The 18,843-nt window shown below is 43.0% G+C and overlaps 1 protein-coding gene and 1 long non-coding RNA gene across 3 annotated transcripts in view; one reads left to right on the forward strand and one right to left on the reverse strand.

Moving 5' to 3' along the window:
- Positions 1-4,247: 4,247 nt before the first annotated feature.
- On the reverse strand, positions 4,248-5,229 carry LOC103228178 (uncharacterized). Its single transcript, XR_495416.3, has 2 exons — positions 5,132-5,229; positions 4,248-4,511 (listed from the first exon to the last, which is right to left on the reverse strand). It is a non-coding gene; the product is annotated as an uncharacterized lncRNA (long non-coding RNA).
- A 142-nt stretch (positions 5,230-5,371) lies between these two features.
- The window catches only part of PARP14 (poly(ADP-ribose) polymerase family member 14), a 52,400-nt gene continuing 38,928 nt past the window's right edge, over positions 5,372-18,843 (forward strand). Inside the window, exons 1-5 of one of the 2 annotated variants that reach the window (XM_038003407.2) lie at positions 5,372-5,484; positions 5,948-6,253; positions 8,953-9,086; positions 13,000-13,033; positions 18,096-18,338. In XM_038003407.2, coding sequence (XP_037859335.2) covers positions 6,067-6,253; positions 8,953-9,086; positions 13,000-13,033; positions 18,096-18,338 — 598 coding nt within the window. In that variant the 5' untranslated portion in view covers positions 5,372-5,484; positions 5,948-6,066. Of the gene's footprint in view, positions 5,485-5,947; positions 6,254-8,952; positions 9,087-12,999; positions 13,034-18,095; positions 18,339-18,843 lie in introns of those variants that run through there. The other variant, XM_073009763.1, reaches the window with a different exon arrangement.

The following is an 18,843-nucleotide window of genomic DNA, read 5'->3' on the forward strand; positions in this document are numbered from 1 at the left end:
CCAATCAAATGGGGGAAGCAATGTTATGTAACCTCAAAGCCCATGCCTTAAGAAGACTTGCAATTTAAAGTTTTGCTCACTGTGAAGCCAGGGCCATATAAAGTCTAGGCTACCCTGCCTGAGAGACCACATCAAAGGAAGGCCCTGTATTCTAACCATCCTAGCTGAGGGGCCAGGTATGAGTGAGGCCATCTTAGATCTTCTAGACCACATAGCAGCCGTATGAGCAAGCTTAACCGGCACCTCAGATAGCAGAGATGAACCATCTTGGCTGATCCCTGCCCAGCCAACTCAAAGAGTTGTGCTAAATATAAAATGGTTGTGTTTTAAGCCATTAATTTTGGGATGGTTTGTTATCTAACCACAGATAACTGAAACACCTATAGAAAGAAATTTGCAATATATAAGGAAAGTGTATGTACATTTACTCTTTAACCTGTCATTCCCACATCTAGGGATTTACACTGAAAATATACTCCCCCAAAAAACAAACAAATAACCAGACAAACATGTGCAAGGTTACTCAATGTGACATTATTTGTAACTGCAAAATATTAGAGATGCCCTAAATGTCAGGCCTAAAAGATGAGTTAAATAAACTCTATATATCCATACTTCAGTGAACTGGGCAGCTGTAAAAAATAATGAGGAAGATCTCTGTGATCTGATATGGAATAACTTAGAACATATATTAAATGTAAAAGTCAAAGTATAACTGTATATAGATAGAGATATAGATTACTTATTTATAGCATGTTACCTATTGTATGAAAAGAAGAAAAAGTCATACACAAAACACATATTTTTGCCAAAAGAAAACAGGGAAACAATATTCCAGAAACTGATGATATGCTTACCTGGTTACTTACAGATATAGTAGAGATGGAGTGAGAGGATTAGGGGACTTCTCTGAATATCTTTATATGGTTTTGATTTCTGAGTGTCAAAATTTTATCATTTCCAAAAAGAAAGAAAGTCAACAAGTATGAGGAAAAACCCTAAAATTGAATCCAAACAGAAATGATGACCCTGATTATGTGTCTTATAACAAAACTATACTCAGGAAAAAAGTATTCCAAGTAACTTTTGAGCCTAGTAATCTTACTATACACCCTTGATAGTTTCTATTCAGTGGATAAAAAGAACTACAGAGAAATCTTGCAGTTTATTTAGTAGATTTGTTGTTGATAATTGTATTGGTGTTTGTCTTAGTCTATTCAGTTTTGCTATAACAAAGTACCATAGACTGGCTAGCTAATAAATAACAGAAATGTGTTTCTCACAGTTCTGGAGTCTGGGAAGTCTAAGATCAAGGTGCCAGCAGATTTCATGTCTACAGAGGGCCCAAATTGCTGATTTACAGATGGTCATATTCTTGCCATGCCTTCCCATGGCAAAAGGCAGAGAGGAGCCCTCTGGGTTCTCTTTTATAAGGGCACTAATCTGACTTATGAGGGCACCACCCTTATGACCTAATCACTTCCCAAAGGTGTCACTTCCTAATACCCATCACATTAGGAGTTAGGATTTAATATATGAATTTGGGGGGATACAAGCATTCAGCTTGTAACAGAGTTCCAATTCCAAACTATGTTGTGTGTAATGAAGGATTGAGAAAATAAGTAAATATATTAATGTTCTTGGGAAACAAAGTTCATACTTTGAGATAAGGTTCATACAAGAGAATCATATGAGAAGAAGATCATAAGAATCATACAAATATGAAATGGTAGGAGAGAAAGAACCTGTGGTGACTGACTGAAATTAGAGCTATTTCCTAACCTGTCTGCAAAACTGAACTGAAGAGTTAGGCTTATGCTATTTATTTCTGCACAGTCTTCATTTTATATTTTTCCCTTGTGAAAGTATTTTTTTAGGCTTCAAAGGAAATACTTTTGTCTTCTAGTATAACAGTAATATAAACAAATTATTCCTTGAGCTGCATGATCTGAGGTCATTGTAGCAACCAAGAAGAAAGGTGAGATTAGATGTTTGAGTTAAACTTCTGGAAACATCTTTCTGTCTTTATTATTCAAGAATTTAGTGGAGATGTATCTGGGTGACACAGACTGACACAGACAGTTCTGGAAGTGAGCCCAGAACTCAATGAGTTCTTTTAATTTTCAAGTTGAATTCTGATAGTTTTTGTTGTTTTTCTTTAAATTTGATTACCACATTGACTCCGTCGCGACATTTCCAGGCAGTCCATAATCCAATAAAAACGTCCTGCCTTAGGCTTTGATGGATCTAGGATTTGGACCTTTTAGATAATAAATATCTGTGATATTTGTAATGGTGTGCCACTGTTCAGCTCTTTCCAACTCAGCATTCAGTGAAATCACACTAGGAACTTCATCAGCTGTAGTGAGAATATTTACATCGTGGAATTGACAAACACTACAAATCGGGGCCTGAGTTATTGCTTTGTTGGTTATCTGGACTTAAAGTGATGGAGAATATGCTAACAAGGCAGATTATTTAAAAGTGGGTCACATCTATAGCTATTACATTGTAAAAAGCATAAACAATTGAGGAAATATTCTTCCAGTATTTGAAAATTTTTATCCAATTTAGTAAAGAAGGAATTATGTCATTGACAAATAAGGGTTCTGACATATATCTGCATTGCTTCACTTTCATTTCACTTGTTAATGTAAACAAAAGTGTCAACTTACATTTATGTCAAAACTACACTCATTCCTCAATGGCAACCATAGGTTGGCTATGGCTTTTTAAAATATAGATATAGATATATATCTCCAACACAAACTTTATCATTAAATGAGTTATGTTTGTCTTGTACTAATAAACTTTTATTTCACTCAAATTAGAGCAATAATCTTCCATACTTAAGTATCTTCCCTGCCCAATAATTCAAAGAAACAAAATCCAGAATGATTAGTATAGATAGAAGTGTGGGAAAAATCTTTGAAACATTGTTTGAGAATCAATCAGCTATTTAGAAATTACAATGGAGTATTACACATTCTGTTATTATTTGTAAATTATGTGTTATCCAACCATTATATCAGTAAAATTTATAATAAACATAACACACATGGAAACTTTGTTTCAAAAATCTGGTTGCTCAATATTTAACAGCCATTACTGGTAGGTATCGCGCATGATATAGTGTGGTAATAAAATATTGTGTTTCTATTTTTAAAAATGTGATCTAGATTATACTGAGAATGAATGTTTGTCTTGAGACATACACATGTGTGTTCAATTCAATGGTTACCTAATTGCATGATGAGGAAAGGTCTTTACACAAACATGGAAAGATCAAGTCTACTCTGGATTCTTTTGGAGATGCCACCTCCACCTCCCACTAAACCATAATATTGGTGAAACAAAATTACTTCTGTTTGGGAAAATGCATCATTAGTAATTACTGTCCTGGTCAATTGAGGGGTATGGAGACTGTCCCTATGGAGGTTTGAAGATAAAAGCTCCCAAAAGGTACCTGAGCATAGGGAGTGAGGCCAAGGACTGTGATGTGTCCATCAGGGGGCTCCCTCTGAGGGCAGAACTACTTGGAGTACTTTTCCCTTGATTTATGACCATGTCTTATTTTGGGGTGACTGGGCCAGGAGTTTCAGGAGCAAAATGAGGTGGAGTGGTGGGTGTGAGGTACCTACAACTCACTGATTTAGGACAGAAGGGAAAGCAGCCCTTTCCCTCCTTTATGCCTCAATGGGAGAAATGGGGAGGCTGATGCTAGTTGGTAGAGAAGTTCAAAGGAGCACGATGCTAGGCTACAGCAGTTTGTAGAGAAACCAAAAAGGGGAAATTAGATGAAGTAGGGAAAGGGAAGTTCAGCCCAAAAATGCAGACATGGGCTGTTATGTTAAGATTAGCTGTGACTGTGAGGTGGAAGGAGAACCAAGGAACAGTGATATGAACACGGCCACTTCTACAGCAGAAGGCCACCCCAGCCCCAGGCCCTGAGAAGACACGTGCTTCCCAGGAAGAAAGGGTCAGAAGGCAGATACCCACAGGAGAGAGAGAATTGTGAGAGGATAAGCATTCTTCAAGTGAACAGGGAGAAAATAACTTACAGGAAACAAAGTACTGCAGGAGCTAATGCTGTTCAACAATTTGGCCCTTCTAGAACTTTCCTTCCTTGGCTTTCAAGACCTGCCATCCTGATCCTCTGATAGCTCCTTCCCAGTCCACCCAGGCGTGATAAGCAGACCTCAGTGGTAAGACACGTTGTTGATAATTAAATAAACCCTCGAAAGTAATCCAGAAATGCCTCTGACTTTATTTCTTATACAATAATTATGTGAGGAAAAAGAGAAACTTTTTGCTGAGTTCTGGAACCCCAAACTCAGGGGAGAGTGGGAGAGGAGGAATGCTGATTTTACTTGTGGTTTGGGATCAGATGGAAAGGCCCTGGGGAGAAACGGTCACCAAGTTTGGCTGAGGGCGCTTGTCCTCCCCTCCTCCGCATGCAGGGGTCCGGAGCAGTTTGGATGAGATGATGAGCGCCATCTGCAGGTAGCAAGCTGGAGGCAGGAGAAAAATATCTGTATACTGTTTAGGATTATTATAGAGCCGAAATAAAAGCCAGGTAAACCATTTGGCCCATCTCTGGTTCTCTTCATTCTGAAATTCAGCCCGATCCTGTAACCCCACAACTTGCTGCCTGGCTCCTTTTTCCCCTTCACGGTCACATTCTGCAAAGAGCCTGTTACGCTCGCTGCTTCCACTTCCTTCCCTCCCTTTCAGTCCTCAGAAGCTGCCATCTCCCTCTACTCCCTCCTCTCCAGGAGACGATGCTCGCCGGTCCCCAGCAGTCCAGCAGACACTTCTCTGACCTGAAGTATCGGTAGCACTGGAATGATAATCCCCTCCCAACTCGACTTGCAACACTGCTTTATTTGGGGTCAAGGAAATACACAGCCCCAGCTTCTCTCCCACCACTTGGCCTCCCCTCTTGCAGATGCCACTATTATCCAGCCACTTGCACGGGCCATCCATGGCTGACCATGGAGTCATCCTTGAGCTTTTCCTTCTCTCAAGGCTCACATCCTTCAGCAAGTCCTGCTTTCACTATTAATTGAGATTCTCCTTTTCTCAGTTCTTCTCTGCCAGCATCCCAGTCTCAGCCACCCTTGTCTCTCACCTGGGACACTATGGTAGCCACTTGGCTGACCTCTCTGCCTCCACTCTAGCCACCACGCAGCAGCCGGAGTGATCCTGTACGCGTGAATCACACCGTGGAACTCCGCTTCCTAACCCTCCAAGCTCCCTCCCCCTCCATATCCTTGGGGTTATCAGGTTACATGTCACCGCCCCATAAACCCTCCCTGAGCCACCACAGCTGGGCTAGGAGCCACTCCTCATCTGTTCCAGGAACACATGTACATTCTTTCTCAGAGCACCTATTCCCCGCTGTGTTCACCATAGCTCCGTGATCTCAGTGAGAGCTCAGTGAGTGAGTTCATGGCGCCTAGTAAATATTCCACAAAAAAACCTGTGAGTGTAATTGTTTCTCCCACATTTCTAGATATGTAATACTAACAGATTAAGGAACAGAAAGCCAAACAGGGAAAGCAACTTAAAATTCTGATTATCACATTGATTGCTGAAAAAGCCCCCAAATAGGCAGCAAACATTCTAAAAGGGCCACAGTTTGCGAGTCGTTTTATTCTTTTGTAAAGGGTCGGCTTGCGGCAAAAATTAAATGATCTTTGTGTTTGGCCAAGGTCTGGTGCCCCAAAGCTGCCGACTTGATCTGCGGTTGGGGTAAGCGGCAGGCAGTGGGGCCGGAGTTAGGAGAGGGTGTGGGAGCCCGCGGAGCACAGGTGAACGGAGGCCGCCTTCCCGGGGCGCCGCTGGCCAGCCCCAAAGGGTTACTTTGGCCTTGGCTGTGGGCCGAATGCGAAGGTGGGGAGGTGGGCGGGGGATGACTCGGCCATTCCTGGGTCCGCTGTCTTAGGCTGAAGGCAAAAGGAAACCAAGGCCTGGGAGTTTTCCAGGAAACGAAAGCGAAAGAGTCAAAGTTAGCGGCCCGGACTTGGCGCGGCCCCTGCAGTCCGGCGGAGAGCGGTGCTGAGGATGGCTGTGCCCGGCTCCTTCCCGCTGCTGGTCGAGGGCTCTTGGGGCCCCGACCCCCCGAAGAACTTGAGCACCAAATTGCAGATGTACTTCCAGAGCCGGAAGAAGTCGGGAGGCGGCGAGTGTGAGGTCCACCAGGATCCCAGGAGCCCGTCCCGCTTCCTGGTGCTCTTCTACCCGGAGGACGGTGAGGGGCGCGAGGGGTGGGGTGAGGAGGGGGCGCCTCTGCCCTCCCTCCAGGGAGATGGCGGCGGGGCGCACACCGGAGGGGGACCCGCCCGGCTCCGGCGGCTGCTGTAGCGGAGGTGGCCGGGCCGGGGGCGGGGGCGGGGGCGACAGAATGGACTCCGAGCGCTCCCTGGGCGCTGCGGTTCCCCGGCGCCCTGCGTTTCCAGGCGCTTAACGGCGCGGCCCGGAGGTGGCGGCGGAACCGCGCAAGTGACTCTTTATCACTCGATCATTTTCTGTGTTTCCCTGTTGTGGTGGTGTTATTGTTTGTTGTTGTTGTGAAGTGAGTCTATCCTCTTGTCATCCTTTTCTGTCTTTTCCTTTTCTTTAAGAAACGTGACAAGTCACAGAGATTCCTCGTGGGGCTTGGAGATTTCCAGAGGTCCTGGGGTCACTTGGGAGAGGGGCAGAGGCGCTGCCCAAAATCACACGGCCCGAATGTCAACGTAGAGCCGTCACAGCGGCCACATTGTCGACGGCCTGCCGGGGCCTCTTCCCTGAGTCTCTAGTGCTCAGATTGGGAGCAAGGATGATATTCTGAAGTGACAGTGGGTTGGGAGATTTGAGCTTTGGAGGGGGAAAGTCGGCAAAGTTCCCTCCTTACAGGCCATTAAGGGGCTTTTTCCCTTCTTCCCCACTACTCCCCACTCCCCTACTCCCCACTACTTGGTGGATCAAGAGCCCACCGATGATCTGCTGGCTCAAGGGCCTCCCTGGTCTGCAGTGGGAAGCCTGTGACCTGCAGCTCCCTGAATGGGCGCCTTTTCCACTGGCATCTTATGGATGGTAACCCATTGGGATCTAGTCAACCCCTAATTCCGCTTTCTTGTCTCTGGATTTGAAGAAGCATTTGGGCCAGAGGAGAAGCAGGGAGGCTGAGGCTGAGGCCGTGCAATTAGAGGGCCCCAGAAGGGATCTAAAAAGGAAAACTGAAACAGAAAAAGAAAGGTGCGCAGAAGGAAGGAAGGAGGGGGACAGGAGACATGATTGGCTCATGGCCCTTATGAAAACAAAATACCATGTTTTCCTAGGATTAATTTCACCAAGGAGTGCTCAGAAGGGCAACTATGTGATCTTTTCCCTTTTGGGTGTCGCTTTCCCTTGAGAGTTTTCCCCACTTTGACTTCAGAAGTCAACATCACCATCCATCTGGCCCTTAAGGATGCTTCTTTCTTCTTTAGATTCCATTATCCTTAGAAGTAGGTCTCACCCATCTGAATCACCTGGAGAGCAGGTTAACCAGGCACCTTCCCAGCTCTGTTTTAGAGATTCAGGTTCAGTGAATGTGGGGTGGGTGGTAAGCATGTGTTTAACCGGCATCCCAGGTGACCTTGGTGTGTTAAAGTTTCAGAATTTCTGTAGTTTGCTGACAACCCCAAATGAATAAAAATACAAATATCACAAAATATAATTTTGTGATGATAAAATAACTCAATTCTAGCCCTCCAAGCAGAAAAGATTTTAGTCTTACTTCTGGGCTATCATCCTTGACCAGCCCCAGCCCACAACTCCTCTTCCTCCACCCCCAGGCTGCTCCAGTGGCCCCTCTTGTCTTACCCCCCAGCCCAGATGACCCAAAACTTATTAAAACTCACAACGGGCCAGGCGCGGTGGCTCATGCCTGCAATCCCAGCACTTTGGGAGGTCGAGACGGGCGGATCACACGGTCAGGAGATCAAGACCATCCTGGCCAACATGATGAAACCCCATCCCTACTAAAACACACAAAAAAATTAGCCGAGCGTGGTGGTGTGCGCCTGTAGTCCCAGCTACTTGGGAGGCTGAGGCGGGGGAATCTCTTGAACCAGGGAGGTGGAGGTTGCAGTGAGGAGAGATCGCACCACTGCACTCCAGCATGGCAACAGAGAAAGACTCCATCTCAAAAAAAAAAAAAAAACAAAACAAAGCAAAACAAAAAAACAAAACAAAACAAAACAAAAACAAACTCAAAACCTAGTATGGTCAAAGTTCTTGGGGGTGGAAAATCCCTAGTCAGTTTCAGTTTCCTACTTGAGGAACCACTTTCTCAGTAACAAGGGTCAGGAATTTGCTGACAATGAATGACCTACCCTTGAAGTCCCCGAAGTGCATTCTTCTTCTGCAGAGGATATTCTCCACTCTCCACCCTCCATGCCAGGAAATGGCCTCAACAGGTGCGGGCCCATAGCATAACCTGATTTGATTCATATAAACCTAATAGGCAGATAATAAGAATGAGCCCACCAGCACTTGTCTGTATTTATTCATGTATAGCAAATAGAAATGAATGGGAAGCTGTATCTCACTTTTATACATTTCACAGGATTTCTGAAAAGTTGGTGTAAATTGACATAATATTTTAAACCCTGTTTCAGATGTGTCTATTTTATCATACATTACCAACATATCTCCATTAACCTTACAAATAGACAAGAAAACTAAGGCTTTGTAAGTACGGCTTATTAGGAAACATGGTCAATATTAAAAAGTCAGTTTAAGGATGCAATTCAAATCCATGTCTGCTTGCTAAACTTTTCCTCTTTTACTTCACGTAGCCTCTCTTGAGAAACAGACGAAGCCATTGATGGATGGTAACACAGCCCATAGAAATCATAGAATAATTTTGTAAATAAAGATTGCTTGTCATTTGGCCCTTTTTCCCCCTTTTGGACATTTCAGTTCGGCAGAAGGTTCTGGAGAGAAAAAATCATGAGTTAGTATTGCAAGGAAAAGGAACATTCAAATTAACTGTCCAGTTACCTGAAACCACAGATGAAATCCATCATGTCTTTGAGGAGGAACTTCTAACACAGGCAAGTAAACTTTAGGCATGAATAAAAGGGATTTAGGTCTTCCAAGGTGTGTGAAATGAGAATCACAATGAGGAAAATACAGTGGAAAGAAAAGTAGGAAGCAAACTGCAGTGAGGAAAGCAGATTACAAATGTAGGGGGAGTGAGGGCAGTGGTAGGGTAGGGTAGTATGGGATAAAGTAAGAGGGGGTACTTCCTTTTTTTTTTTTTTTAATGCAATCTTGCTCTGTCACCCAGGCTGGAGTGCAGTGGTGTGATCTCGGCTCACTGCAACCTCCACCTCCTGGCGATTCTTCTGCCTTAGCCTCCCGAGTATCGGGGACTACAGGCATACGCCACTATGCCCAGATAATTTTTGTATTTTTAGTAGAGACGGGGTTTCACCGTATTGGCCAGGCTGGTATCGAACTCCTGACCTCGTGATCCACCCACCTAGGCCTCCCAAAGTGCTGGGATTATAGGCGTAAGCCACCACACCTGGCTGGGGGTACTTTTTGTGATTTTAAACACATTTGGAAAAGTCAAGACTTGGGGGTTATAATAATGGTGGTTTGGGATGTAAAATTTGGGGTCTGTGTCTCCTGAGTTCTTTATAACCTGGAACCTGTTATATTTGTTTTATTTTGTATGTCATTTTGAAGAGACAGCAATCCATACCACATGTATTAAGTATCACCCCAATTGTAAAATGGAATAGTAACAATAGTGATTCAACAACAGATTGTAGGATTATTGTGAGGGTTAAACAAGATGATCTGTATAAAGCACATGGCACAGTTCTTGTTATATATAATAAACACTCAGTAAATGTTTTATTTTTATTTTTATTTGTTTTAGTATTCTTTTTCAGAGACAGGGTCTCACTCTGTTGCCCAGGCTGAAGTGCAGTGGCATGATCATGGCTCACTGCCTCCTTGACCTCCTGGGCTTAGGTGATCCCCCCACCTCAGCCTCCCCAGTAACTGGGACTGCAGGTGCATACCACCACACCTGGCTAATTTTTTGTATTTTTTGTAGAGTCAGGGTTTTATCATGTTGCCTAGGCTGGTCTCGAACTCCTGGGCTCATGTGATCCACTTGCCTTGGCCTCCCAAAGTGCTGGCATTACAGGTGTGAGCCACTGCACCTGGCCTTAATTTAATTTTTATCTTTTTTAGAGACAGTGCCTTGATCTGTCTCCCAGGCTGGAGTGCAGTGGCACCATCATAGCTCACTGTAACCTTGAACTCCTGGGCTCAAGTGATCCTCCTGCCTCAGCCTCCCAAGTAGTTGGGACTACAGACATGCATCACCATGCCTGGCCAATTTTTTTTTCCTAAATTTTTTTTTTAGAGATGGGGTCTCACCATGTTGCCCAGGCTGGCCTTGAACTCCTGGCGTCAAGCGATCCGCCCACATTGGCCTCCCAAATGCTGAAATTACAGGTGTGAGTCACCAAGTTCAGCCTCAATAAATATTAAACAAGGGAAAAATTATGAGCTAAGATGTTTCTCTGATGTAGGATGTACCTCATATTCCCAAACACTTGGTGTTAATTGAGGTTTCTGTTATTTGTGTCTCATCTTCATTGGTAATTTTTGTGACTTGAAAGTGAATATGCCACTATGTATGGCCCCAGATGTATTCAAGAGCACCATTATCAGACCTTTTCATTATTGTTTCTGTTTATCCTCCATCTCCAGGCTGGTCCCAGGGACATTTTCTTTTTTTTTTTTTTTTTTTTTTTTTTTAAATTTATTTATTATTATTAAACTTCAAGTTGTAGGGTACATGTGCACAACGTGCAGGTTTGCTACATATGTATACTTGTGCCATGTTGGTGTGCTGCACCCATCAACTCGTCATTTACATCAGGTATAACTCCCAATGCAATCCCTCCCCCCTCCCCCCTCCCCATGATAGGCCCCGGTGTGTGATGTTCCCCTTCCCGAGTCCAAGTGATCTCATTGTTCAGTTCCCACCTACGAGTGAGAACATGCGGTGTTTGGTTTTCTGTTCTTGTGATAGTTTGCTAAGAATGATGGTTTCCAGCTGCATCCATGTCCCTACAAAGGACACAAACTCATCCTTTTTTATGGCTGCATAGTATTCCATGGTGTATATGTGCCACATTTTCTTAATCCAATCTGTCACTGATGGACATTTGGGTTGATTCCAAGTCTTTGCTATTGTGAATAGTGCCGCAATAAACATACGTGTGCATGTGTCCTTATAGCAGCATAATTTATAATCCTTTGGGTATATACCCAGTAATGGGATGGCTGGGTCATATGGTACATCTAGTTCTAGATCCTTGAGGAATCGCCATACTGTTTTCCATAATGGTTGAACTAGTTTACAATCCCACCAACAGTGTAAAAGTGTTCCTATTTCTCCACATCCTCTCCAGCACCTGTTGTTTCCTGACTTTTGAATGATCACCATTCTAACTGGTATGAGATGGTATCTCATTGTGGTTTTGATTTGCATTTCTCTGATGGCCAGTGATGATGAGCATTTTTTCATGTGTCTGTTGGCTGTATGAATGTCTTCTTTTGAGAAATGTCTGTTCATATCCTTTGCCCACTTTTGGATGGGGTTGTTTGTTTTTTTCTTGTAAATTTGTTTGAGTTCTTTGTAGGTTCTGGATATTAGCCCTTTGTCAGATGAGTAGATTGCAAAAATTTTCTCCCATTCTGTAGGTTGCCTGCTCACTCTGATGGTAGTTTCTTTTGCTGTGCAGAAGCTCTTTAGTTTGATGAGATCCCATTTGTCAATTTTGGCTTTTGTTGCCGTTGCTTTTGGTGTTTTAGACATGAAGTCTTTGCCCATGCCTATGTCCTGAATGGTACTACCTAGGTTTTCCTCTAGGATTTTTATGGTATTAGGTCTAACATTTAAGTCTCTAATCCATCTTGAATTAATTTTCGTATAAGGAGTAAGGAAAGGATCCAGTTTCAGCTTTCTACTTATGGCTAGCCAGTTTTCCCAGCACCATTTATTAAATAGGGAATCCTTTCCCCATTTCTTGTTTCTCTCAGGTTTGTCAAAGATCAGATGGCTGTAGATGTGTGGTATTATTTCTGAGGACTCTGTTCTGTTCCATTGGTCTATATCTCTGTTTTGGTACCAGTACCATGCTGTTTTGGTTACTGTAGCCTTGTAGTATAGTTTGAAGTCAGGTAGCGTGATGCCTCCAGCTTTGTTCTTTTGACTTAGGATTGTCTTGGAGATGCGGGCTCTTTTTTGGTTCCATATGAACTTTAAAGCAGTTTTTTCCAATTCTGTGAAGAAGCTCATTGGTAGCTTGATGGGGATGGCATTGAATCTATAAATTACCTTGGGCAGTATGGCCATTTTCACGATATTGATTCTTCCTATCCATGAGCATGGTATGTTCTTCCATTTGTTTGTGTCCTCTTTGATTTCACTGAGCAGTGGTTTGTAGTTCTCCTTGAAGAGGTCCTTTACATCCCTTGTAAGTTGGATTCCTAGGTATTTTATTCTCTTTGAAGCAATTGTGAATGGAAGTTCATTCCTGATTTGGCTCTCTGTTTGACTGTCACTGGTGTATAAGAATGCTTGTGATTTTTGCACATTAATTTTGTATCCTGAGACTTTGCTGAAGTTGCTGATCAGCTTAAGGAGATTTTGGGCTGAGACAATGGGGTTTTCTAAATATACAATCATGTCGTCTGCAAACAGGGACAATTTGACTTCTTCTTTTCCTAACTGAATCCCCTTGATTTCTTTCTCTTGCCTGATTGCCCTAGCCAGAACTTCCAACACTATGTTGAATAGGAGTGGTGAGAGAGGGCATCCCTGTCTTGTGCCAGTTTTCAAAGGGAATTTTTCCAGTTTTTGCCCAGGGACATTTTCTTATGTAAAGAAATTGTTAATAATGTATTAATGCTACTTTATTGTTTGCGTTTCAGGAATCCAAGACCAAAGAAGATGTTAAAGAACCAGGTAAAATCTCAGTTGAGCTGACTCTGACATTCACCAAGCAGTTATTAAAGGCAGCACTTGAGGGAGTCAGCCCTCTCTTCTTGACTTCCACAATGCAGGATGTGCTCCGCTGGGAGCTGCCTTGGACTGCATCCTCTTCATATTCTGAGCCAGCTGTGCAGAGGCTGGCTTTTAGGGCTCAGGTCGTAACGATTGGAACTGCTCTCTCTGGGGCCTGGGAGACACGTTGCAATAGAGGGGAGGGCAAAGAAGTGCCAGAGAGGTGGTGATGAGCTGATCTTTACTTTCCACTTGTGCTGAGCCAGCCGCTGAGAAGCAAGGACATGATATGTCCAAGGGAGTCGCAGGTGGCTTAGCACTGCTTCCTGAGCACTGGGTGTGAGGGTGCTGTGCTCTGAAGCCAAAACAGGAAGTTGTGACTCCTCTGTGAACACAGGCTTTTGAGCACTGGTGCAGGATTGGATTGGAGGATTGCAGTCCTCTAAAAGACAACAGCTCTTCTTATCTCATCTGCTGTAGGAAACAGCCAGCAACCAATTAGCTGTTGTGGACTCCAATGCTCAACTAGCATCTGGGCATTGAGCTGTCATGCCCCCTGACATTTACTAAAGAAGCAACTAGTTTTCATAGCTAAGCATGCTATTATAAAGGGTAGGAAGTGAACTACTCTGAATGAACCGAACCAGAGAGATAAAGTGATACATGTATCTAAACCTTAAGGAAAAGGAACAATATATAATCATTGTCTTCTAATATTGAAATTATCTTGAGAACATGCAGTTTTCTGCAACTTTCTCTTTTGGAAAATGGCACTAGAGTGAGAGCTGCCTTTATTTGGCAAAAAGATTGGTAGGGATATATGGCTTATTTTTATGTAACATGGATGTCCTGTTAAAACTGTAGAATTTAGTATGCATGGCTTTCTTAGGCAGCTCAGGAGTTTCATGAAATAGGAATTTTTTGTCTCTTTAGAGTAATTCCTGCTTTCCATTCCTCACTTGTGGAACTGGCTCCCCCAGCTCCCAGTGTTTGTTGTTGGGATCTCCTAAATCCTTATCTTTTTCTTGGAAGATGCCAAAGTGCTATACTCTCAAGCTCAACTTCAGACCAGGAAGTGGTTTTATATGTGCATATTTATTCTTGCTCCATAGCCCTAGATCTAAAATTTAATCACATCTGTGTTTCTTATGACGTCGTAGATTTTTACCTTAACTCTGTCTTAACTGACATGTTAGCACTGTTTTAAATTTGCTTAAAACTCCCAAATGTGTTCCCAGTGAAAGCCCCAGTCCCCTTCCACCAATAGACTTTTCATTGTCCTGGGGATTTTAGGCCCGTTTTCTAACCTGTTTTTACCTGATCTGGACTCTAAGGATAGTAGCCAGCTAGGAATTTGGGTGGTCTACACAAGATACTTAAGTTGGCTCCTTTAAGGGAAGCAGAGATTCTTTGCTGAATGGTTACTCCACACTGATCCCTGACAATGGCCCTAAGGCTGGGACTCTTGAAATTAATTGGAACGGGGTAGACAGTTTCAGAACTGAGCAAAGTGTGGGTGGAGAGTAGGTACTAACTGGATTCTGTTTCTCAGGGATGGGGATAGCGGAAGACACTGCACCATGAATGCACTAGGCATGCCCGAAACCTCATGCGAAAAGTTTGAAACTGAGGCATCAGCAGGAGGTGACAGGGCAGGGAAAGGCACACACACCAATGTCAGGTGATGTCAGCACTGAGCTACTGTCCTGTTCCAGGATAAGCTTAGTTGGGCCGGGTCTGAATGGTAGAAACCAGCACTTGGAAGGTCTTGGAGAAGAGAAAAGGGCAAGAGCAGAGAAATACTGCTTACCTGTGGTTGGAAATTCTGATGTTTTCAAATCCATATCCCCAGACTGGACTCCTCTCTCAATTCCAGAATTTCTGTCTGACCTTTTGGGAAGTATATTAGAGCCAACATGCCCGAAGCCGCATGTGTCATCTTCCTCCCCAAGCAGGGGCCCTTTCTGGCCGCCTCATTTCTCTTGAAGTACACAATCAGTCTGCTCGTCACCTACTAGACATTTCACGCATCACGCCTTTCACATCTGCTGATTATAGAGACCTTTTTTTTTTTTTTTTGGAGAGAGGGTTTCACTCTGTTGCTCAGGCTATCTTGGCTCACTGCAGCCTCAACCTCCCTGGCTCAAGCAATCCTCCTACCACAACCTCCTAAGTAGCTGGGGCTATCATAGCATGCACTGCCATGCCCAGCCAATTTTTAACATTTTTTGTGGAGACATGGTCTCACTATGTTACCCAGGCTGGTCTTGAACTCCTGGCCCCAAGTGACCCTCTCGCCTTGACCTCCCAGAGTGCTGAGATTACAGACATGAGCCACTGCACCCAGCCTCCTTTTCTTTTAAAGTTTTCCTTATCCATCCTTCTCTCACCACAGGCCATTCCTTTTTACCTCACAGGTTCAGCATGGCAAGAGCTCCCTGCTTGCTCTGTCTGTGTCTGCCACCCTTCTCCTTAAACCTGACCAGCCCTTTGCACTATTGCTAAATAGCCTGCCATCCTTTTCATGGAAACCTTCCATGACTCACCCTTACCACAAACTGGGAGATAAAGTCCAGCCCACCTTCTGGATCTAGTCTGCTTTTCTGGCCTCATTTTCTTCACTCTGCACAAATGTGCTCCTTTTGAGCCGCATCAGTCTAACTGCTGTTTTCTAAATTGTCTGATGCAATTGCAGCACTCTCCCTGTGCTTCTGTTGCTCACAATTACCTCTATCCCACTTTTCTCTACCCAGTTCCACATACCCTTCAAGACCTGCTGAACTTCCTCCTCTTCTCTCAAGTCTTTCCATGCCAGCCCAACCCTTTTATCTCTTTCTGGGACTCTTGGCTTGATTGTTAATGCTCTTTTTTGGTCAATTAAGCCTTTCTTGTGGTGAAGCATCTAATATTGATGGGGTTATAAAACTATGTTGCTGGAAAGGTTCTTTCAGTCCAGTTCACTTAGTCCTATACCCTCATTTTATGATTAAGAGACATGCCCAAGGTCACATGGCTAAAGAGTGGCAGCAGGATTAAACACATATAGCGTCCTCCCTAGCCCAGCAGTCATTCTGATTTGTTATACCTGTCTCACTTAGTGCTAATTTATGTAGTTGCTTTATCCTTAAGCTATTTTTTTTTTTAAACTTAGCGTGAGTGTGTTCATGGCATGATAGCCAGCACACAACAGAGTGGTCTAACTGTTGTAACAAACAACCGCCCAAATCAGTAACCTAACACAACACAAGCTTGTTTGTTTGTTTTTCTGAGATGGAATTGCCCAGGCTGGAGTACAGTGGTACAATCTAGGCTCACTGCAACCTTCGCCTCCCAGCTTCAAGCGATTCTCCTGCCTCAGCCTCCCGAGTAGCTGGGATTAGAGGCGTGTGTCACCACGCTCAGCTAATTTTTGTATTTTTGGTAGAGACAGCATTTCACCATGTTGGCCAGGCTGGTCTCGAACTCTTGACCTCAAGTGATCCGCCTGCCTCATTCTCCCAAGGTGCTGGGATTACAGGTGTGAGCCACTGCGCCTGGCCACAACACAAGTTTATTTGTCCTTCTCATCAGAGTTCAGTGTAGTTGGCAGCTGGGGTGGTGGTGGGAGTGTCAACCACTTCATGTGGTCATTTAGGGACCCAGGCTGCTTCCACCCTTTGACACCATTATCTCTAAATGTGGTGTCCAAGGTCACTGCAAGGGAGAATGGGGTTTCATATTAAGGAGATTTATATTGGCCAGGCCTGAAGGTGGAATTCACTTCCACCCATATTCCATTAACTGCAGGAACACTACTGTTGAAACTGAACTGCAGGAAACTTGAGAAATATTGTACGGGAAGTAAGCAAAATGGATTTGGTGCACACAGAGCATTTTATGCTGCCACTGCGAACATTTACACATGTCATTTTTCTCATATACCTCCATTAGAAAATCTGTAAATGTCTTATCTAATGTTTTTATATTCTTTCCTCTCCTTATATCCAGGGTCTTGAACACAATAAGAGTCCCCATTGAATAATTGTCCACAGAATGTGTAAAGATCAGATCGTACATACCATGCTTCAGTGGACAAGCATACAGTGAGACTGACCTTGTGTATATGTGTAACTCACTCTTATGGTCAGCAGTGGAGAGGAATGAGTCACCTGGGTGATTGCTATTCAGTGGGCTTTGTATGCAGCAGCCCTTGGCCATTTCACCTTCTGTGTGTATTCCTTAATCATTTGCTATAGGGATCCTTTTTTCTCTTCAGTGATGGGAACTTAACTGTTTTTCGGAGTATAATGTGTTAGGTGATACCCATGTTTGGGCACCATCAGATAGTCTTGCTTTCCTCCAATGACCCAAGCAGTAAATCTCCAATTCAGCAAACATTTACTGAGCCTCAGTTATATACCATATGCCAGAAATACAAGGATGAATAAACATGCGTCTTGCTTTTGAGAAGCTTAGTTCAATAATTTTAGTATGGTGCTGTGCTAGAAATAGATATTAAGTGCTAGGAAGGATAAGGCAGTTTCCTCAAAAAGGCCAGGCAGAAAAGGGTATAATAAAATTAAACCTCAATTATGTATAATTTTAATATAAAATTCACATATAAAAATAGTCCTATAATGTAAATTGTTCTATAAATGACTATTTACTTAGCTAAGTAGTGTGGATATTTTTTTTATTACTAATAATTGCGTACAAATTTTTAAAATTCATTTCCAGAAGTTAATACATGTACCCACCAGCAATAAATGAAAATTTTTTTATCTCTACAATGCCTATAATCTTGAAAATACAGACATATTTTTTCAACATGAAAATTTAAAAATATGAACTTTAGTAATAGGCAATTACATGTTACATGTTGCTTTTATTTAAATAAAGCAAAAAGCCATCCAAGGTCTGTTTTTCTGTGAGTTAGCCAAGAGATTGGCAAGGAAAGAGGGCAGTGCCTTGTGATAACTTACTTTGCTAAGACCATAGTAGATAACTATAACATCTTGTACCTCTTTTGTCTTCCTAAAATCAGATGTGTCAGAAGAATTGGAAGCAAAACTCCCTCTTGATGGTGGATCAGACAACATTGAAGATATCCCAGAGGAATGTGAAAATATTTCCTCTTTGGTGGCATTTGAAAACCTCAAGGCAAATGTGACTGACATAATCCTTACCTTGTTAGTGGAGAACATCAGTGGCCTGTCCAGTGATGACTTTCAACTGGAAGTAATAAGAGATTTTGATGTCGCTGTTGTTACCTTTCAAAAGCACATAGGTAAGATGAAGTGACGCTTCCTCTGTCTATCTCCTTTGCACCATATCATGGGACTTGAGATACCTCTTAGTGGGACATCTCTGAAAGTTTGACTCTTTCTAGTAGCTACTAAGAGAGGTTTCCAAGTTAATATAGTTTTTTCTTATTTTGAAAAAGAAGCATATTCATATTGAAACCAAATTCTGGTATTTTTAGTAGAATTAACTTTATTGCAGGAGTACCCAAGTGTGTGTGTGTGACTGAGAAAGAGAGAGACAGGCAGAGAGAGTAAGAGAGCGTGTGAACACAGCAAAATAGACATCTAAAATCCAAGTGATTCCAGGTAAAGGAGTTGGCTTTTTCACATGTGTTATCTCACTGGGTGAAGTAAATATTTGTATTACCAAACTGGACTTCGTGGAAGGTAATGATAACACACACTCATAGAGTGCTGACTATAAGCCAGGTGCTATGCCAGCCTCTTTACATGTATTAATTTATTTATCCTTTCTAAAACCTTATGAGA

Source organism: Chlorocebus sabaeus, chromosome 22 (genome assembly GCF_047675955.1).
Source record: "Chlorocebus sabaeus isolate Y175 chromosome 22, mChlSab1.0.hap1, whole genome shotgun sequence".
NCBI classification, from domain to species: Eukaryota; Metazoa; Chordata; class Mammalia; order Primates; family Cercopithecidae; genus Chlorocebus; species Chlorocebus sabaeus.